Here is a 24,382-nt window from a genome sequence, read left to right on the forward strand (position 1 = left end):
ATATGTCTTTATTCTAAAGCACAACATTTTCTTAAAATGAAAAACTTGAAAAGAACATGAAGCTCTAAAAAAAATTGGGGCGGCCTATCCAGGCTAAATTAAAAGGAAAATGCTAAACAGTGCCCCGGGCACTGGTGCCCCCGGGGCACTGGTGTCCCCGGGGCACTGGTTAAGCATGTTAAAATAGAAATTTTGTCTCGAAATACGTGCATTCAATGCCTCAAAAGTACAAAAGTTATCTTTTCAATATAAATTTTATTTTTTATTTTCTTTTTAGGTATGCTTAACAAGTGTCCGGGGCACTGTTTAGCATGACCCAAATTAAAATACAAGACAAGACTCACAAGAGTCTTTTCAAATTATTTTTCTGCTTTTATTATTAAAAATATATATAGGTCAAGTGTCAAAAAAATAAATAATACTATATATATATAGGTCAATAATTCTAATAATAATTAATGTCACAGCTAGAGAGTGTGACTGACATAGAAAACTAACTGCAACGGCCTCAACCAATGGGTTGCTCAATTTCAATATAAATATAGGTGAAAGGGAAGACTCACATTCCATCACATAATTAAACTTCCACACACGACACAAATTGGATTTTGAATTTTTTTGATGTCATAGCAATATTAGCCTATAATATATAAGCAACATCATCATTTATAAAAGATATAACTATATTTTAAGTATTTTGCTATCTAGTCATTCCTGTTAAATGGGAGCTCCTTTATCAGCATGGCCATGGGAGAACTTAGGGATATTCAAGGTAATATTAAATTATATTATATAATTTTTCGTAATCGTTTAACGTCTTGCACTTCGCTCGCAGCTCATCAATCGAGTTGTCTGTTTAAGAATTTATCAAGTATATATTTTTTTAATACAATTTTGATGGTATTGAATTGACACTAAATTTGATTTTTTTTTTTTTTTTTTTATGAATACTATATAGTATATGCTATATGGACCATTTGTAGGAAGAGTAATGTATGAAATATTTTATGAAGAAGAGAAAGACTGGAAATTCAGCTGGTGCCTTCAATTGCTCATACTAAGTGCTGTGAGAGGGCTAGTTTATTTGTTTTGGAATTGTTACACCAATAGTCTTTTTCTTACACGAAACCGTCAAATTTTAAAACAGGGGGTCGATTTCAAGCAGATTGATAAAGAATGGGACTGGTAAAATAAAAAATCATAATTTTATCTATATTTTTCTACAATATATGTTTTTTTCGTTTCTTTTTTACCTAATTCGGTTGTTTTGTAACTAATTAACAGGGACAACTTTTTAATTCTTCAAACAATATTTGCCACTATGGCGTATTATATGTTTCCGTTCCTACAAAATCTTCCTACGTGGAATAGTAAAGGTGTTATTGCAGCTTTGATTTTCCACGTGGGAATCTCGGAACCACTATATTATTGGGTTCACAAAAAGTTTCATGGAGACTATCTATTTACCAATTACCATTCACTTCATCATTCATCTACGGTACCACAATCATTGACAGGTAAACTAGTAACACTCTCACCAAATACTTAATCCATTTCTGATTGTAAAATACTCATTCTGTCTTAAAATATAAGTAAAAATTGCTCGAAGAAAACTTCTGATTCGATTTATTATTTATTGTAGCGGGACATGGAACGGTTTTGGAGCATATGTTTTTGAGTTTAGTAATTGGAATTCCAATCCTTGGAGCTTCATTGATGGGATATGGATCAATAAGTATGATATATGGTTACATATTGATTTTTGATTTTCTCAGAAGTTTGGGACATTGCAACGTTGAATTTATTCCACATAATCTATTTGAGACATTCCCATTTATGAGATATCTCATGTATACTCCAACGTAAGTTCATTTATTCTATGCCATTTTATTGTTCATACAAACACAACCCTTGAGTTAAATACTTAAATATTTTCAGCGAGCAACTATAGAAACTAGTCCTTTAAAATATCTGAAATTCATTTAAAAGATTGATATCTGCCAACAAATGTTTTGTCTATATGCATCAGTCAAATATGAAATTCATGACCAAATGATTAAGGGGTCTAGATACTAGTCACTTTAATCCATAGATGTAGTATATGTGCGTTATTATAGGCCCACAATTAAATGATCGGACGGTTATCAATCTCAACCATCTCATCTATTGATTCAAATCAGACTGTTCACGCAGTTACACCTAGGAAATCCATTTCCTTATTATAGTGTATAGAAATTGGAACAACACATCACATCAAGTGTTTAATTAATTATTAGTGAATGATGGAAATGCTTACCCTAGAAAGAAAAAAAAAAGTGTTTAATTAGTTTGGAAAATGCTAACTAGTGTCCCTGGGTGGTTAAGGAGCTAAATAAGGTATGAATGTATTGAAAATCGAATAATCTACTTTTTATAAGTATAAAAAATGCTCTTTTCAATGCAAAAATTACTCCTTTTGATATCCTTAACTAGTGTCCCGAAGACACTGGTTAGCATGACCCTAATTAGTTATTATTTCGGTCTCAAATGCATAATTTTTTTAGTTATGAAATAATGTTTTGTTCATTTATGCAGATACCATACACTACACCACACTGAAAAGGATTGTAATTTTTGCCTCTTCATGCCTCTCTTTGACGCACTAGGAAATACACTTAGCAGCAAATCATGGGAATTACACAAATCATACAGTGCAGGTATATATACAAAAAAAATAGAAGTGTGGGCTATTCTTTTTTTAGGATTTTTATATTTTATTTTAAAAGTCATGTGTTGAAAAGATATAAGAAATAAAAATAAACAAAAACAATGCACGAAAAAATTGCTTCTTGTAGTGCATCATGTTTTTGTCATAACTTTTTTAACAAATATTTTTTTCCAATAAATGAAAAATTGATTAAATATATTTTTATAAAATATTATTTTGAATATTTGTCATTTTTTAATAATATTTGTATTTATCTAAAAAATAATGTTAACAACACACATTTTTACTTAATACACATTTTCAACCCACTATCATTTAATATTGGTTTAAACTTATATAAGCCCCACCAAATTTATATGACACCTACATAATTTAGTTAGATTGATATGTGAACTTTAGACAATAAAAGAATGACGGTTGAAAAATGTGTATTAAGAATAGATCTACTTATTAAAATTAATAAAATAGATCTACTCACTTGACCAAAAAAAAAAAATAGATCTACTCTTGACAACAACAAAAAATCTACTTATCGGAGTTCATTTATGCGAGAGATAAAAAAAAAAATTAATACAATTTATTTAGTGGAATTTACTTATATCTAATAAATGAACAATAAATAAAGAGAAGTTTTTTTTTTTTAAGAAAAAATAAATAAACAAAAGTTAAATAAAGTAAATTCAAAGTCGTATATAAACATGTCTTTTTTTGTCATGTCTTTTTTTTATATAATTTTGAGGTATTTACCTAACAATAAATAAGAACAAATCATATGCATGTGAAATAAAAATTGTTTAAAAATTAGTTGTAAATACCACATACAAATTTGCCTATATTGTTTTTTTTTTACGGTAAATTTATTTATGTAACTTGTTCTCATTGAATATATATTTTCAAATTATTAAAGAACAGTGTAATTCTCACCATATTTTTTTTAGTGTATTAATTAATAACTACTACTCATTAGTTAATACCCAACACTCCCCCTTTTTTCTTTCTCTATTCTTCGTAAATTGGATATCATTTACGCGCAACTATAAAGATTAATCTGTCGAGTTTTGTGGGACTCAAATGAATGACAAACTTTTCCTTAGAGTTTTAACATTGTTGCATGTCCAAATCAAAGGTCGAATCCAAAACCTGAATCCAAAACCTTAATTAAGCTAAAAGATATTTGCGCTATCTCATCTAAAGTGCTCTTGGGTTCCACGGCACGACTTCCTCTTAATTTGTAGTCTATTATATTAATCCACATGAAGTAATTACTTTATAAATTTGTATTATTGACTCATGAATGAATGAATGAATGCAGGAAATGATAGTAGGGTACCGGAATTTGTTTTCTTGGCTCATATAGTTGATATCACATCTGCTATGCATGGTCAATGCTGTCTAAGAACCTTTGCTTCATTACCATTCAGAACAAGATTCTTCTTGATCCCATTTTTTCCATTTGCGGTCATAGGTGTGTCAGCAATGTGGCTTTGGTCCAAAACCTTTTTATTTTCTTTCTATTACCTTAGGGATAGACTACATCAAACATGGGTTGTCCCTAGGTGCGGTTTCATGGTACGTATTTTTGTTTTTTTCTCTGTCAGGTAGTCTAGTGATCATAATTTTTTGAACGGTTGAAAAATTGTTTGTTAATTGTTTTCATGATCACTTTAACAGTATTTCTTGCCATTTGCTACTGAGGGTATCAATAAGCATATTGAGCAAGCTATCCTCACGGCTGATAAAATTGGTGTCAAAGTCATCAGCTTGGCTGCTTTGAATAAGGTAAGATACTTAGTTTGGCATATTAAACTTTGGTGTAAATTGTATATTTTCTGTGCGAAACTGCAGAGATTAATCATTCGAACCTCGTGGGACTCAAATGAATAGAAAATTCTCTAAGACTTTTAAGGCTATTGTATGCCCAAGACGGATCAGAAAACCCTATTGTAGAGATTCCACGCAGTTTCACAATGTACTGAATCTCAGCCATCGATTTTAAATCGGATGGTTCAGATCAAATATTGTGTCATGCAGTTACTGCAGGAAATCCACTTCGGCCCAAGACAAAGATCGAATCTAAAACATTGTTGAGCTATAAGAGACTCGCGTCATCTCACCTAAGCGCATATTAATATTTTCATTTTGTCTATAAGAAATGATCTAATTTGTCGATATGTGGACATGTATGTAGAATGAATCTCTAAATGGAGGAGGAAAACTTTTTGTGGACAAACATCCAAACCTAAGAGTTAGAGTTGTTCATGGCAACACTTTAACAGCAGCTGTGATCTTAGATGAAATACCTAAAGATGCTACAGAGGTTTTCCTTACTGGAGCAACTTCAAAGCTTGGAAGAGCAATTGCTCTCTACCTTTGCCAAAAGAAAGTCAAAGTTCTGGTATGTACATTTACACGTCACGTGTCTATTTTATTTATTTTTTTTGTCAAGTAGTGTAGTGGATAAAATTTCACACTTTTAAAGTGAATAAGTAGGAGTACAGGGTTTAGTAAAAAAAAAAAAAAAAGTGGGAGTACAGGTTTGAACCCGCGGTCTCTGCATATTATATGCAATATCTCTGCGTCTATTTTATAGCTTAATCTTAGTTTATGACTTAACGACGGCACTTGATGAATTTGCAGATGTTAACACTATCAACAGAGAGGTTTGAGAAGGTCCAAAAGGAAGCACCTCTAGAATACCAAAGTTACCTTGTTCAAGTAACAAAATACCAAGCAGCACAGCACTGCAAGACTTGGATTGTTGGCAAGTGGATCACTCCGAGAGAGCAAAATTGGGCGCCGCGTGGAACTCATTTCCACCAATTTGTTGTGCCTCCAATTTTTGCATTTAGAAGAGATTGCACTTATGGAGATCTAGCCGCTATGAGATTGCCTAAGGATGTCGAAGGCCTTGGATGCTGTGAGGTGACCAATCTTCTTATCATTAATTTTCTTGTGTTTAGCTTTTGAACTTCAAGATTTGTTCCTATGCTCCCGGAGGTAACATGCTGCTGAGCTATTGGATTAAAGAGAGAAAAGTTGTAACTTCTCTCTCTGAAATTTAATAGCTCTGCTAGCATGTTGCACGCATGCAGAGGATCGTCTATTCTGAACTAACAAAATATATCAATAATTTGATGCAGTACACAATGGATAGGGGAGTAGTCCACGCATGCCACGCAGGAGGAATTGTACACATGCTTGAAGGTTGGACTCATCACGAAGTAGGGGCGATTGATGTTGATCGAATCGATGTTGTATGGAAAGCAGCAATGAAACATGGTCTAAGACCTTTATCTTCAGGATCTACTATCAAAGCAAATTAAGTTGAATTACAGGGTTTCTAATCAGTTTCATCTCAAGTGTTATAGTGGTCATTTAAATGTGGTTAAGTTCTCTTAGCTTGCTTTGTCAAAAGTTGTTAATGTTGTTCAAATCTCTTGTTAGAAACCTCTCTTTTTTCTAATTAATGAAAATTTCTACATTCAAAATAGTATAATGAAGCCTCGTGCATATTAAAAAAATAGAGTTAAAATCCACTTTTGTCCTTCGTAAATTTCTGACGGGTCAATTCAGTCCCCGACAAAAATAAAACTCAAATTAATCTCTGACATTTTTATATCGAGGACAAGTAAGTCCCTCTGTTATACAAATAGTACAATGGAAAATTGATTTTCTTGACAAGTACATGTCCCTCACCTTCCAAACAAGTAAACATTAAAGCAAGGAAAATAACCTTTCAATGCATCTCTAGTAGTACATTAGAGTAAAACTAGATATAAATTCTAGCCTTGAATGGGTGAGGAAATAAAGTTGATGAAACTGTTGTAATTAATTTGAGTAGAGTACAATATATATTATAAACATATTATGATGCATGGGACCAAGATCTAAGTATACATTAGAGATGTGATAAATATGCAGATATTGGGAAGTAGTTTCTAGTTGAAAACATGAACCCACACAGTGTCCTTTCAAGTGTAGTCCCTTTTATTATGATCAGATTATTTAATACAATAATTTTTTCATGTGTAGTCCCTCTTTTGGTTGGTATCACACAAAAAGAGTATTTAAGATTTTATGTTATTTTATTTTTGAAAATGCAAAACATATATTAAAAACATGTACTCAACTACAAACACAAGACATGTGATGGATTAATGAGAAGGAAATATTATTTATGAAGCACGAATACTCCTTCGATTAAGCATGTTCTGGTGTTGGATATGCGTTATATTGTCCGACACCGACACAACACATATGATTATATTAAATTATATCATTTTCTCAAATTATAATTGGTATGAATGTATCATTGTTATGTCCTGATATCCGTATTTGCGACTATGCTTCATAGACATTGATCTGTCCAATACACCCAAAGCAACAATGTCAAATATCACTAAGAAAGGGTACACATAACCATATATCCATCTCGTGCATATATCCATTTCAAATTCTGCATAATTTTGCATACCAAATATTATACTTTTACGACCTACCTGAATGAGAAGATTGTATGAAGGATTAAAAATCACAATTGCCATGAGCAAGGATTCCGACACGGACACCACGACACGATACTGACACTGCGACACTGCTACTGTTAAAAATATTTGACACCGACACCGCTACATATTTATAGAAGTAATAAATTGAGAATCAAAATATATACATGTAAATCTAAGTTGAACAATTTATTTCTTAAAAAAGTTTTATCTTTATTTATCTATCTACTGTCGAAAAAGCTAAAAATATTATAATCAAAATGTAATGTCTTCGATTCTTCATTGATCAATATTGTTGTTTCAACACATCTTGAACTCTTGTATATATGTTTGATATATATATGCCTAAGGAGAGTATAAACAAAGAAAAACCAATTTTGGGGGGACACTTGTCCGACGCTTGTCGTGCGAGTGTCTTACAAGTGTCGGACAGCGATCAAAGGATAGTCAAAGTAAAGAAAAAATTGAGTTTTTTTGACACCGATCTGAGCTATCCAACATGTGTCGCACGAGTGTCATACGAGTGTCGGACACCGACACGTGTCCAACACCGCGACACGCCTAATCTTAGAGGTATTCGTGCCTCATAGCAATTGCCACATTACTAAGCTTATATGGAATTGATGCCTCCTAGATTATTAAAAATGATTTCCTTTAAACTGATCACAATGCAATTCTCTAGATTTTTTCCTTCTATTAACTATTCACTTGCCTTAGCCTAAAATAATTAAGATGTTTTCTCTCCCCATCCCCCGTGTTTCTTTTATCCCCCTGAGTTTCCAATTTTGCCCTTGAAAAAACTTCGGTTCGTAGAAACCGAAGTTTTTTTTTGCCTTGAAAATAAATTTCGGTTTCTAAAAATCGAAATTTACTCTGAATTTGCACTAGAAAAAATTCGGTTTCTGCGAACCGAATTTTTCACAAGGGCAAAATTGGAATATTGGGGGGTATAAAAGAAACACGGGGGGCCCGAAGAGAAAATATCAATAATTAATTACCCACCCCCTAATTCTCTCGCCTAACTTCCACCTCATGCTTGCAACAACTTTGGGTCATGAGATAGAGTTTGGGCCGTTATTAGCTCATTAGGCCCAGCCCCATCAGCCCAGAAATTCATAATTTTTAATGAATAAATAATAATAATAATAATAATAATAATAATAATAATAAAGTTTTAAGAATTTTTTTAAAAAATAAAATAAAAAATTATTATTATCTGACGTGAAAAATAAATATAAATTAAATTTCTTTCCACATGTTCATGTCACGTCAACAAAAATGCACAGTCAGATATCCAGTTGTTCACTCAGAGGACAAAATAAGATAATCTTCATATTGCAAAGGTGGCTTTATAAGGAAAAAAAAATTACGCAAGGGGTAAATCAAATTTCGCTTACTTTGCACGGGGTAAACAACCATTTACCCTTAATTTAATTGAGTTCTTTATGCATATAGTGGATTGTGGTAGTAGTGTTCATGAATTTAATGATGTTGACAAGTTTCAAGATGATGGCGCATCTTGGGAACCTGGAACAGATATGTGTTTTTCTTCCGTGGATGACGTTAAATCTTTTTATGAAGAGTATGCTTTGAGAAAGAGGTTTGGGTGGAAGATTAGAACATCAATAAAAGGACAAGACGGAGAACTATTCTACTTGGTGCTAGCATGCTCAAGAGAGGGGTATAAAGACGGAGAACTATTCTGCTAGGATTTGTATTAAGATGGAAAACGATGGAATGGGGTACGTCAAAAATTTTGATCCTAGCAATTCTCACGATTTCAGCGCTATGAAGGCAAGGTTGTTCAAAGCTAACAAGAAAATTAACTTGCATGTGAAGAGGACTATTGAAATCAATGATGATGCAAGAGTGAGGATCATCAAGACTTTCCAATCTCTTGTTAAAGATGTGGGTGAGCATGAAAATAGACCATTTTGTGAAAGAGACATGGGGAATTATGTTAACAAGGAACGGCGTGCAATTGGAAAAGAATGTGACGACCAGGCTCTGATAAGCTATTTTTGTCAAATGAGGGAACAAAGTGCAAATTTCTTCTACGAGATAGATGTAGACGAAGAATTTCATGTAAAAAATGTGTTTTGGGTAGATGCAAGAAGTAGAGCTGCTTATGAGGATTTTGGAGATGTTGTCACTTTCGACACAACATACCTGACCAATAAATACGATATTTTTTTTGTTGTGTTTGTTGGTGTGAATCACTATGGTCAATCGACATTACTTGGATGCGAGTTGCTTGCGGGAGAGAACACTAAATCATTCATATGGCTATTCAAGTCATAGTGTAACACCCTAAACCCCTTAAATGTATTTATTAACTTAAATAAATAAACAAGTAACAGTTAAGGTGTCACACATTAGTCAAATAATAATTATTTCAAAAATATGTCCTACAAGTTAGAGAAAGACATAATCCCTTGTATAGAATTAATATACTTCCTTGTTTGTATTCATGTAATCATTGACAGCATAATTGTAGGATCAAATTGATCCACCTCTATGTATATTTAAACACATTCTTGATCATTGATATCAGAGCGCTTAAGCTTGAAGGCTCTCGATCCAATTCAATCATGTCATCCGTTGCAGACACAAATCACAAAAATGACCTTCCCTCAACCATTTCTATCAAGCTGGACAGAGATAACTATCCTTTATGGCAGTCACTTGTCCTACCAGTAATTAGAGGCTACAAGCTTGACTGCTACATGCTGGGAACCAAAAAGTGCCCTGAACAATTCATAACCGCTGCAGACAAGAGCAAGCAAATCAATCCTGAATTTCAAGAGTGGCAAGCACAAGATCAAAAACTGTTGGGATGGCTAACTCCATGACAGTTGACATTGTCACACAACTGATGCATTGTGAATCATCCAAGCAACTTTGGGATGAAGCACAAAGCCTTGTTGGTGCTCACATTAAGTCTCGCATCATGTACCTCAAATCTGAGTTTCACAGCACTCGGAAAAGAGAGTTGAAGATGGAGGAATATCTCATCAAAATGAAGAAACTTGCTGACAAACTAAAGCTTGCAGGAGCACTTGTATCAAACTCAGATCTAATGATCTAAACATTAAATGGTTTGGACTCTAATTACAATACAGTAGTTGTCAAACTATCTGATCAAATCAATCTCAGTTGGGTTGATCTGCAGGCTCAACTCTTAACCTTTGAAAGCAGGCTGGAGCAATTGAATAATCTCACCAATCTTACATTAAATGCATCAGCTAATTTTGCAAACAAAACTGAGTACAAAGACAACAAGTTCCACACACGTGGGAGTTGGAGATGATCTAACTTCAGAGGCACGACAGGTTTCAGAGGAAAAGGTAGGATGTCAAAACCAATCTCAAAACCAATCTGTCAGGTATGCGGCAAAGGTGGTCACACTGCTGTGATTTGTGACTACTGTTTTGATAAGTCCTACTCAGGTACTAATCAGTTAGCAGAACGAACACATAACAGTGCATTCATAGCTTCACCTTACAATGGTCAAGACTATGAATGGTACTTCGATAGCGGTGCGAGCAACCATGTGACACATCAAACTGACAAGTTTCAAGATCTCACTGGGAACAATGGTAAGAATTCCTTAATGGTTGGGAATGGTGAGAAGTTAAAAATTGTTGTCTCAGGTTCAACCAAACTTAAAAATCTTAATCTATATGATGTCTTATATGTGCCTGAAATTACCAAAAACCTATTGAGTGTGTCTAAGTTAACTGCTGACAATAATATCATTGTTAAATTTGATGTTGATTGTTGCTCTGTGAAGGACAAGCTGACAGGGAAGTCTCTTCTAAAGGGGAAACTTAAAGAAGGTTTGTATCAAGTTTCGAATGCTAGCTCTCAGTCAAATAAAGACGCATGTACCTACATGTCTGTCAAAGAAAGCTAGCATAGGAAGCTTGGACACCCCAACAATAAGCATTGGAAGCTAGCATTGTAATGTGAAGACTTCATCTAGTGATCAATTTCAATTTTGTGAGGCTTGTCAATTTGGGAAGCTACACTTGTTACCATTTAAGTCATATTATTCTCATGCTCAGGAACCCCTAGATTTGATTCATACTGATGTATGGGGTCCTGCACCAATAATGTCAAGTTCTGGTTTTAAATATTATGTCCATTTTATTGATGATTTTAGTAGATTTACATGGATTTATCCTTTAAAACAAAAGTCTGAAACCATACATGCCTTTACTCAATTCAAAAATTTGATGGAAAATCAATTTAATAAAAGGATGAAAATTGTTCAATGCGATGGTGGAGGTGAATACAAAGCTGTCCAAAAACTTGCCTTAGAAGCAGGAATTCAGTTTAGAATGTCATGCCCTTATACTTCTCAACAAAATGGTAGAGCCGAGAGAAAGCACCGACATGTTGTTGAACTAGGTTTAACCATGTTGGCCCAAGCCAAAATGCCTTTATGTTATTGGTGGGAAGCCTTTTCCACATCTGTTTATCTAATAAACAGGCAACCCTTATCAATTAACCAAAATGCTTGCCCATATACCTTGATATACAAAAAGGAACCAGATTATAGTGTCTTGAAACCCTTTGGATGTGCTTGTTATCCATGTCTGAAACCTTACAACAAGCATAAACTGCAATTCCATACAACTAGATGTGTATTTTTGGGATATAGCAACTCACACAAAGGATACAAATGCATCAATTCTCATGGAAGAATCTTTGTATCAAGACATGTAGTGTTCAATGAAAAACATTTTCCCTTTCATGATGGTTTTCTGGACACAAGAAATCCATTAAAAACTCTAACCCAAAATGATCCCATTTTTTTCCTCTTGCTCCTACAGATGGCACAAACAACATTGATGATCCAGAAAATGAATCATTTATTCATGAAGAAGAAGATTCAAATTCCAGCCACTCAAGTGAAGATCAACACGAATCTAGTGATAGACTCATCAACACTAGTGAGAGCTCTTTACAGTCTGCAATCAGAGAAGAAGAAAACAACGATTCAACGGAAACGATGGAGACAAGCAGACAAAATGAACTTGAAATTGGAGCAAATAGTCAGGAAAACAACACCAACACACATTTGATGCGTACTAGAATTAAAGATGGAATCCACAAGCCAAAACTATAACACCCAAACCCATTATTGTAGTGATTCTACGTTTATTAAATCTTTTTTAAAATACGCAACAAAAAAATTGAAAGTTATTTATAAACATTGGTTCTAGACACATCTATATGCATGCAACATTACCATTCACCACCAAATATTGGATAACTTAATCCAATCTTCACCACCAAATACTGACTATGAATGCATGAAATGCACATCACTTGTATCAATCATTTTATACAATTAATATTAATTCATTATTAATATACACCACCAATTGTTCATCACTAATTATACACACCATTTCAATTCATATAGCAAGAAGAAACAAATTTGAGGATCTAAACTAACTATTTTATTCTACTACAATGAGTTACAACACAAGACATATAGACAATTTATTCAAAATCAACATAGGAATTAGGCTATTCCTAGTTCGCATAATCTCCATATTATCAACTCATAGAAGTTATTCAACTAAGACACTCTATAAAGTAAGGTACATAAGAAAAATTAATATATAGTTGAGAGCAAATAGACTCTCGATACCTCATACCAATTCCAACATCTCAAAAAGAAATAGTAAATTTATAAAACACGTACTCTGCAAAATGAAAAGTCTTTATACACTTACATCTATTCTTTGAACATGTAATTTGACAGGTAACGCACATGTTTCATTTTAACACCGAGAGGAAATCCATGACAACACAGAGTCACACTAGGAAAGGTTCCACTATAATCAAACACATAATGACAAAAATACTGCTATTGCAATTTGAACATGGTTAGCACAAATTTATGAACAATAAAATCTCATACTTTTCAAGTTACTCAAATAGCAACAACAGTTCATAAAGTATATATTTTTGTCATCACAAATTCATTTCTAGACATGAATAAACATGTATAATCACATACTTTAACATAAAATTTCAAGATAAACAAATTCCCAAATCCCATAAACTCTACCAAAATGAAAAAGAGACGAGGAGAGTTTGGGATAGAGAAGATTACTTCTCTCCTTTCCATTAATCATCTCAAAGATTATAAATTACCCTCATACCTTTAGATGATGGAAATCTAGCTTTGAAGTTGAATTTGACTTTTCAAGTTCCTTCCCTTCTCTCAAGTTCTTCTTTCTTCTTATTTCTTTACCGACTCTGTTTTCTCCTTCTCTCTCTACTTTTCCAATATTTTGATAAGAATGACTTTCTCTTTCTATTTTTAGTTTATATATCTAGAGTTACTACTAAATTCCTTTTCACACCCCTTAAATCTACTAATGGGATTATTTCTTCCACTCACTCAAAAGGCCCAACTCACCTAAAGTCCAATAAATAAATTATCGTATATTATTTACTCTAGTTTCTAACTTCAGACTAAAGCTCATAAATATTCAAATATTCAATTACAAAAATTATGCGTCACTAATTAAAATAACCAATAAATAAATACTAATAATTAAAATATGATGTTACACATAGCTTCGTTGTATGGTAGGAAAGGCCCCCGTTGGTATTATAACTAACCAATGTAAGGCTATGCAAAATATTGTTGAGTTAGCGTTCCCTACAACACGCCATAGGTGGTGTTTATGGCATATCATGAAAAAATTTCCCAAAAAACTTAGCAGATGCAACGAGTATAAAAAGATCAAGGCTGCTATGAAAGAAACAGTTTACGATACAAAACAACAAATTTTGAAGAGAAATGGTGTTCCTTCATCGACAAATTTGAGTTTCAGCAGAATAATTGGTTGAACGGGTTGTATAATGAGTGTCATAGATGGGTACTAACATTGTTAAGGAAAGTTTTTTGGGCAGGTATGTCAATTATGCAACAAAGTAAGAGTATATATGTTTTCTTTGACGGATGTATCGATTCAACAACTTTACGTCAATTTGTGACGTAATATGATAATAACCTTAGAAGTCGAGCATAACAAGAATTTGAAGCGGATTTTAATTCGATGGACACTACAATTTCGTGTGGGTCAACCTCGTCGATTGAAAACTAATTCCAATGTGTGTACACACATGCCAAATTCAAGAAAATTCAAAGGTCAATTCAGAAGTAAAATGAATTGTGTTACCCCGTTAAAGATAGTCGAGGGTTGACTTGCTACTTATCAAGTGTTGGAGGATGTGTTGGTCGGTGACAGACGAAAGGAAATTGTCAAAAAAAAACTTGTGTTTAATAAGGAAAATCGTGATTTAAGTTGCGAATGCTCATTGTTTGAGTTTAGAGGTATATTGTGTCGCCATGTTTAATAAGAAAAAGATTGAAAATGTGTCAAAGAAATATGTTTTATCAAGATGGGAGAAAAGTATTAAAAGGAAGCATTCATACATTAAGAATACTTATAGTGTGGTAGAATTGAAAGCCACAAATGGAGAGATTTGACAAGTTGTGCAAGCATTTCTACAATGTTGCTAAAGTAGCTACAAAGTCTGAAGTTGCAACTAAGATACTCCATGAAACATTGCATGAAACATCATTTGTCATAACAACGACCCAATATTATTCTTTGTGAGCATTAAAACATTGGATTGAAGACCGATATGAGGATTTAAATTGCAAACGTATTAAAATTGATCAGTTGTCATATTTATATTCATACATCACATTGACAGATGTAATGGGATTTAAGAAGGGTTTTTCAAAATAATTAATCCTCTTAACGGAACAATCCCGATGAACGGATCTTGATTAAACCATTAATCACAAATCAAAGAATACAAAACCACAAGTTTATGTGTTTACCTCTTGAAGTGCAGAATCTTTGAGGTAGAAACTGTTTCTGATCACGAGCTAAACAAAGTAGCGATGCATCTACTCAGTCCACATGAACAGAACTTCTCCAATGACCGGTGCTAGCCAATTTCACCAGAGATTCAGAGAGAATAGGGTTTAGAGAGAGGCGGCTAGGTTTCACTTTGTAAATTAGGTTAAAAGCTTACAAAACTTCATCACAAGGGTTCTATTTATAGAACCACTTGTGTGGTCATCAAACCAAGCATTGCACCGTACCTTACGGTGGACCGCATTTCTCTATTTTCATAAATTAAATAATAAGTCATACTTAATTATTTAATTACTAATAAGTCCTACTTATTATTTTATAAATAAGTCTTACCTATCTATTTCTCTCATCTATCTGTTCTTTGTGTGTGACCCTATAGGTTCTCGTAACGTTGGCGATAATATTAAATCACATATTTAATATTATAAACAGTGAGCGGTATCTAGCAACACATCACTGCTACCCAAGTGACGAGAATGTCATGTGATCTGACGAAACATTTATGTGATAACGATCGTGTGTATAATTACCCCTTTGCCCTTATGTCTATATTGAACACAAGGCATAGTATGTCACCCTTGCTAAGTTCAATATTGGGCCCATAGACATATCTCTTGTTATGTAGGAGGGGCAAATTCCATCTAGGTCACTCATGTCCCTCAGCATGATTCGTGGAATACCCATCAACCAACTTTATAGTCATCCTGTTACGGATAACGTTTGAATGACAACAAGGTAATACACTCCTACATCTAGGGTACATAGTGATTTCAGGTCGAAGGGTGGAATACACCATTATCACTATGAGAATAACTTATGACACTTTTCATAACATACTATGTAGTATTCTCATGGCGGGTCAATCCAATATAAATATTACTCCTAACATTTATATCTATGTGAAGACTTGATATCTCATATCCATGACTCGTGAGATGAGGTCATCAGTCTACTCACATAATAGTCTCTATGTTTTATCGTTATCCCACATCACAGTAAAACTTGACTATGGATACTTTAAAAATAATGTCCTTATGTTTAATGGAGTCTCACTATTAAGTCACACTTAATGTTCCATTAATTAGACTAGCTATTCTATGGACTTTATTAGTTACAAATAAACATAATAAAGTAATGCCTTATTATATATATTAAATATATAAATCAAAGTCATCATACAAAAGACGATTCTATCAAAATAGATTGGCTTTTAGGGCTTACTCCAACAATCTCCCACTAGCACTAAAGCCAATCAAATATTAACTCAAAATCTATTGGACTAGCGTCATCATCAAGCATATTCTATGCAAGATTTTCTATTAGTGGATAAGGAACTCTTTCCTATGTTGGTACCCGATACATCTTCCAATCACACTTTTGATCTTCTATCAAAAGGAAATAAAGTGTCAAAACTTGTATTTGAATCGTTGGTGAGATCTGGTTTTCCGTTGCTTGCAAGATTAAACCATTACCATCTTTAATGAGGTCAAGGGAATCTGCAACGTAAGGAAAACAATTTTCTTCCTCATCTTATGAGACAAACGATTCAAATCATATATTTGACCTTTGTAATAGATATATCAATCTTCTGAAGCTTGTAAGCTTACAGATTTGACATCCGAGCATAAAGTTTATTCCAGACTACAAACTGGTTATACTGTTCTTTGGTTTGGAAAATCAATATCATTGTAACTCATTTACAATGATCCTTTCCAGATCCAATCAAGAAGCCATCCTTAGTCCTTTTAAGATATCCATGGATATTCTTGATGGTGATCTAATGACAATCACTAGAAATAATTTGGTACATATTGTTTATGCTAATAGCATATAGTACACCTGGTCTAGTACATATCATGATGTACATGATCAATCCAATTGCCAAAGCATTTGGTTACTCCTCATGCATCCCTTTCTCGTATAATGAGGTTGGATATTGTCTTTCAGACAAAATACATCATGTGACGTATGCAATGATTTCAATAAAATTAAGCACACGAGGTGTCTGTACACTTCATCAAATATGTATGTAGGCTAAGGTTGAGATATGTCAACAATCTATCTCTATAGATTTTGATTCCTATCTTTTAGGAAGTCTCACCTAAGCATTTAATCAAGAAACAATTACCTAATCATGTCTTACATGTGTAGTGTATGAAAATTGTCTTGATGATCAGTATGTTATCCACATACAATACCAGATTAATTTAAATACTCCCACTGAATTTCTTGTGTGCACAAGATTTCCTTTATTAATCTTAGTTTTCATAAAACTAGATCAACGAAACCGATAATTCAACTTTGAGAAATTTGAACAAATTCATAAATGAATTTTGTAATTTTTACACTTTCTAGCATCCTTTAGATTAACGAAGCCCCATCCATATGTCAAATACATATGTAAGGTCATTCCAATTAAGGAATGTAACCTCGTTGTCCATCTGCCAGAACTCGTAATAAAAGATACAACAATTGCAAGTGAAATCAAATGAGTTTAAGTACTATGAATGAAATAAAGGTTTCATCATTTGTGTGAAACTTTTCACATCCAATCACACCATAAAGGTATTCACAATACCATCCATGTGAGTCTTTACAACAAGACCCAATTTCATCATATGGGTCTTACCCATTTAGATGTCAAAACCAATATCAATATATGGTTTGTGTACATGGACTCTATTTAAGATTCCGCCACTTCTCAGAATTTAGGTCACTCACGACCTCCTAATAAGTCACATTTTCATCTTCTATGAGCATCAGATCACCTTGTTGAGTCATGGTAAAACCATGTCTCTCAACCGTGTGATATGACATATCCGACTTATATAGGTCTTGTGCTACTCGAATTGGTGATCCAATAACAACCCTTGTGGAACTGATTCCATGTTCATTCTCAAAAGATATGTATTTTGTGGTACTTGAATTTACTCAAGTTCTACATTACTCCCACTATCTATTCTAGAGACACATTCCTTCTAAAGGAATATTTTAATTCTAGTAACAAAACAACTTTTGTCATAGTGAGCGTTGTAGAATTAGTATTCCTGAGTTTCTTTAGGATACCTCCACAAATACACATTCATCCAAGTCGGAATTAAGTTTATCTAATAAACCTTACAATCCAAACTATCATAAAGTCGAACTAGGTACTCTTACCTCCATATCAAATATGGTGTCTTTATGATTTCTTTTATTGGAACTTTTGTGGGTAAAGAATAACTCTAATTAAAATAAATTTCCGAAAGAGTCGTTGGAGATATAAACGAACTATCTTATTTGTAATCAAGTTAAACATGATGTAATATAAATAGTTGTTACTATACTCCTTATCTAAGTATTTACCATTACGACTTGTTCGTATGGTCTTAATACTTTTCAAAATTATTCCTTTACTTCATTCATAAATTCTTTGAACAAATTCAAAGAATCATACTTTGTGTCAACCACACATATTCACAACTACTAAGCTAATTAGTAATGTAAATGAAGTAAAAGAAATAAAATTATATCTAGCAAATAATTAGTTTAGTGGTTCATATACATCTCATATGTATATATTTCAAATAGATCAAATGTCACTTTGCCTTAGTTGGTAATTGACATACTGAACTATTTTCAAAAGTGGAACTCACATCCTTCAAATGATATAAATCAAATGAGTCCAAAAATTCCTATCTATGGAGTATGGAAATGTGTGTCTCACCTATTAGTACTAAACAATATTAATTGCCACTAATTTACAAGGTTCAAATCTTATTTGATCCTTATTCATCATTGTTATAGATAAGGTTATCAAGTTGATGGAACTCAATTCCATTACTCAATTAGAACAATAGAATAGAAAACATTATTTGGATAATGAAACAACACTTGTCTATTATTCAAACAAGCAGTCCTTTTTCTTGTCAATACAAGGTTTAGGTCCAATGTTTCTATTATTAAATGAAACATAATAACAATTATTTGGTTCCATGTCAAACTCAACTTCTACGATCAATGAAACTATTTCATTCTAAACGTAGGTTGACTTTATCTATGGTCAAATTTTCACTTCTTTAAAACAACTTCATATTTCAACAAATATGAAATTAACAACTGGTATCATATACCTAAGATAAAAAGTGGATAATTTAACTTTCTATAACAAGGTCTATGAAGAAGTCTTACTTCTTTCTTCCACTTTAACTCTTTCAAAATCATTAGTAGTTTTTCTCGTATTTGAGAGAACAATTCTCAATACATGTACCAATTCAGAAACTCCTTTCTGAACTATTTATCCTTCGTAAGGACATTTTACAGTAAAATATAAAATATATGTCAAATATATCTAACTACGAAAATAAGAATATTTGTATCATGAATAAAACATGTTTAACTAGGTCTTTAATTAAATATGCTCCCACTATTTTACTCAAACCAAATGACCCTCGACATTTGATTCGGAAAATCTCGTTGGAAGATTTTCTAGTGGGAATGAGATCCATATTTTACTATGTTCTAAGTCTACGTTGGACTGATTACACAAAACATAGTTATTTTAGGTAGGAAACTCCTTTCCAATTGTATCTCATACAACTCTCATATCCTTTTCGTTGGGTGAATAACACTTATTCTAATCCATCATATGGAGAAACCCAACACTTGCTTCTAAAATCATATAATCATATTATATTTCTTTTAGTTAAGTTAGACTCATTGAATAGCAATCGGGTAAACTGGTTACCTCACCGCAACTTATCAATATAGACAATGCACTTTACGTTGGCAAAACCTACATTGATCGATATTGATCTTGAAGGGTGCTAAATGTTGGAAAGCTTTCAACTTAATATTTCTTTTAAGGGATTTTAATTAAATTTAATCTCACCGTATTTTGTATCTCATACAAAACGTGTTTCAATTTACATGACACTCATATAAATATATGTTTAACAATTATATAAAATATTCAAAACATATATAATTAAAACATTCATCTCATGCATCACATACATAAAATAAACTAAGGTAGTATAGTTATGGCCTCCTAAAATGAAAGAATTAAATAAACTAATTTATTACAATTCTTTGACCCTCGAGCAAACTTTTCAAGTTACTTCGTCGACATCCTTCGTTTGGCTTTGTCTCCCGTCATCACGAGCAATTACAATTATTTAAAATAAATAAAGTAAGTAAATTATTACGACACGCAGGCCGTATTTATAAAATAATAAACCACGACACGCAGGTCGTATTTAAACCAAATAAAATAAACGCCAAACACGCTAAGGCCATAACTATATACCTCTAAGAATTAATTGATTAAAATTTAATCAATTAAAATAATCAATTATAGTATTGCACTATTATTATTAATCTCAAAATTTGAATACATAAAATTAATTCAAATAATTAATTTAAAACAGAATCAAACATTTTGATTCACACGCTTTTAAAGTGCCAAATAAATTAAATTTGAATAAAATCTTTTAATTCACAATTAAATCTTTTTATTCAAAACCAAAACAAATTTATGCAAATTATTTTGAATAAAATTATTGACGATTCTCCAATCATCAAATATAGTAATTTAATTAAAACTCTTTTAATTAATAATCAATTTTGTAGTATCAAATCGTATCTTAACAATTAAGAGCCAATCGTAACAAATCAGAGTTTTTATTTGTCTCACAAATATATTTATATCATAAATATAGCTTCCAATTTGTTACAAGCAGTATGGAAAATATTTCCAGAGACTATACATATTAAAAGCAACTTCAATCAAGTTTGTTATATCCAATAACAACCAATTCACGTTTTATCAAATTGTATATATCTCATATATATAATAAGTGATAAAGAGAATATTGAATCATATTCAAAACTAGAGAATTTGTTATTGAAGCACATATAGCCACATAATAAAGAAAATATCAACATATAATCTAAATTATGCATATAAACTTTTGATACTGGTATAGCAGATCACACATAGGGATTAAAATATTGTTAACATGTTGCTTCTTCAAATTAAACGTGAAAGCAAAATCAAGCACATGAATCAAAACACCTTTAAAATATTGCGTCAATATAATTATTATAATAGTTTTGAATCTAATAATAATAAAATTATATACTAGTTTTCGAATCAAATTCCATCTGCTCCAACCATTGAAGCATAAAACTAGTAATTATCATTCAAGTATATATCACATATATACAGAACAAAACCAGAATGCTTTTCACGAAGAACAACATATATACAATTAAATAGATTTATATAATTATGAATATAACACTATATAAACATCAATATATATCAATCCGATTTGAATATAATGATTTAATTAGAACCGAAGCTCTGATACCACTAAAGGGATTTAAGAGGGGTTTTTCAAAATAATTAATCCTCTTAGCGGAACAATCCCGATGAACGGATCTTGATTAAACCATTAATCACAAATCAAAGAATACAAAACCACAAGTTTATGTGTTTACCTCTTGAAGTGTAGAATCTTTGAGGTAGAAACTGTTTCTGATCACGAGCTAAACAAAGTAGCGATGCATCTACTCAGTCCACACGAACATAACTTCTCCAATGACCGGTGCTAGCCAATTTCACCAGAGATTCAGAGAGAATAGGGTTTAGAGAGAGGCGGCTAGGTTTCACTTTGTAAATTAGGTTAAAAGCTTACAAAACTTCATCACAAGGGTTCTATTTATAGAACCACTTGTGTGGTCATCAAACTAAGCATTGCACCGTACCTTACGGTGGACCGCATTTCTCTATTTTCATAAATTAAATAATAAGTCATACTTAATTATTTAATTACTAATAAGTCCTACTTATTATTTTATAAATAAGTCTTACCTATCTATTTCTCTCATCTATCTGTTCTTTGTGTGTGACCCTATAGGTTCTCGTAACGTTGGCGATAATATTAAATCACATATTTAATATTATAAACAGTGAGCGGTATCTAGCAACACATCACTGCTACCCAAGTGACGAGAATGTCATGTGATCTGACGAAACCTTTATGTGATAACGATCGTGTGTATAATTACCCCTTTGCCCTTATATCTATATTGAACACAAGGCATAGTATGTCACCCTTGCTAAGTTCAATATTGGGCCCATAGACATATCTCTTGTTATGTAGGAGGGGCAAATTCCATCTAGGTCACTCATGTCCCTCAGCATGATTCGTGGAATACCCATCAACCAACTTTATAGTCATCCTGTTACGGATAACGTTTGAATGACAACAAGGTAATACACTCCTACATCTAGGGTACATAGTGATTTCAGGTCGAAGGGTGGAATACACCATTATCACTATGAGAATAACTTATGACACTTTTCATAACATACTATGTAGTATTCTCATGGCGGGTCAATCCAATATAAATATTACTCCTAACATTTATATCTATGTGAAGACTTGATATCTCATATCCATGACTCGTGAGATGAGGTCATCAGTCTACTCACATAATAGTCTCTATGTTTTATCGTTATCCCACATCACAGTAAAACTTGACTATGGATACTTTAAGAATAATGTCCTTATGTTTAATGGAGTCTCACTATTAAGTCACACTTAATGTTCCATTAATTAGACTAGCTATTCTAGGGACTTTATTAGTTACAAATAAACATAATAAAGTAATGCCTTATTATATATATTAAATATATAAATCAAAGTCATCATACAAAAGACGATTCTATCAAAATAGATTGGCTTTTAGGGCTTACTCCAACAAGATGATCACGTGGAATGGTTAAAGAAATATGAATGGCGTGCCATGAACAATGATGTTGAACTTGAAGATATGTATATGGATTTAAATTCTAAAGAGTTACCATATCGTTTGTCTATTACATTAAAATAAGTTTTGTAGTTCCAAATATATCCTAATTTGGCATTTGAAAGTGAATTCCCCTTTATATTGATTATTGTAGACTTTTAAAAAGGACTTCGCTGCATATATTAGAGCAATTGGATACAACTATGTGAGGTTGTATGGATCTACAAGTTATGAATGTATTTGCAAAGTATTGAAATTTCAACAAGGAAATTATAAGATAGTCAAGTTTGGAATTGACTGGATGAAATTCATTCATACAAATGGTTATATGATTGTGTAATTCCTTAAAGTTCATGTTACTGATCATATTCCTAATTAAGTTGTAATTTTCTTATTTCATTTTATGTCTGTCATGTTTTCTTTCTTTCTATGATTTGTGTAATGTTCAACTATGTTTGTAATCTTTTATTTCCATTGCTAATGTATGTCATGTTTTATTTGTTTATAATTGTCTTTTTAAATATGTAACTCATCCTACAAATGTCAACACAAACTTGCAAATACTACAAAAATATAACATTATAAGGTCCACAATAACTAAACATTAATTTGAGTTACTCCACAACTAATAAAGATAACAATAATTAAATATTCCAACATTAACATTAAAACCAGATAACATTAAATCAAGCTTCATCAACTTTAAAGAGATAATTTCTAGAATCTGGACCAAATTTGAAACACACAATATCTCCTCCACCAAATTTGTTGTTTTCAATAATAAACTCTCATTGCGATCCTAATTCGACAGTACCAAAAGGATCGATATTTACCCATAGAACATAAGTTTCTTCATCATCAGTGCAAACACATAAATCTTCAATACCTTTCTCAGTCAAATATTCGGCAAAAATTTCATCTACGATCTGAAAAACAAACAAAAAATTTAACATAATTTCATCAAATGCAAATACAAAATAAAACTTAACCAATGTGTTATGGTTAGCAAATGCTTCGGTCAGAACAACATCAAACTATTGAGATCTCAATGATAAATGACTTCTACTAGGCAAAATATCACAACAACAAGTAATTTCCTTGAACGCCAAAACTCCAAAAATTTAACCGCCATAAACAAAACTTCAACATTGTCAGGAAAACCTTCAAACCTTTTCAATTCTTCCCAACCTTCTACAATTAGGAGGATATGAATAGCACCTATTGTATTTTAGCTTATAGTAGCTACCACTTTTGTTTAAAACATACTAATCATCTTTCAACTGGTTCTTGAATTTGTTATGTAAAGCAGGATCTACTTCAGCAAAGTTCTGTAAAACGAAATAAATCTATAAATAACATAAAAAAATTTATTTATTTATATAAGTTTATTATATTAATAGATTTCTCACAAATCTGACTTTGTATCTGAATCGTTGAAAAGCTTGCCATTG

At 32.3% G+C, this 24,382-nt stretch overlaps 1 protein-coding gene across 1 annotated transcript; it reads left to right on the top strand.

The window, feature by feature from the left end:
* The first annotated feature begins 457 nt into the window (after positions 1-457).
* Positions 458-6,197, top strand: LOC123885330 (very-long-chain aldehyde decarbonylase CER3-like). Its single transcript, XM_045934605.1, has 10 exons — positions 458-772; positions 959-1,185; positions 1,285-1,517; positions 1,643-1,862; positions 2,575-2,696; positions 4,020-4,276; positions 4,379-4,486; positions 4,896-5,102; positions 5,345-5,629; positions 5,848-6,197. The coding sequence occupies exons 1-10, from the start codon at positions 722-724 to the stop codon at positions 6,028-6,030; spliced, it is 1,893 nt and encodes a 630-aa protein (XP_045790561.1). The 5' UTR covers positions 458-721; the 3' UTR covers positions 6,031-6,197.
* Positions 6,198-24,382: the final 18,185 nt, after the last annotated feature.

This window comes from Trifolium pratense, linkage group LG5 (genome assembly GCF_020283565.1).
Source record: "Trifolium pratense cultivar HEN17-A07 linkage group LG5, ARS_RC_1.1, whole genome shotgun sequence".
NCBI classification, from domain to species: domain Eukaryota; kingdom Viridiplantae; phylum Streptophyta; class Magnoliopsida; order Fabales; family Fabaceae; genus Trifolium; species Trifolium pratense.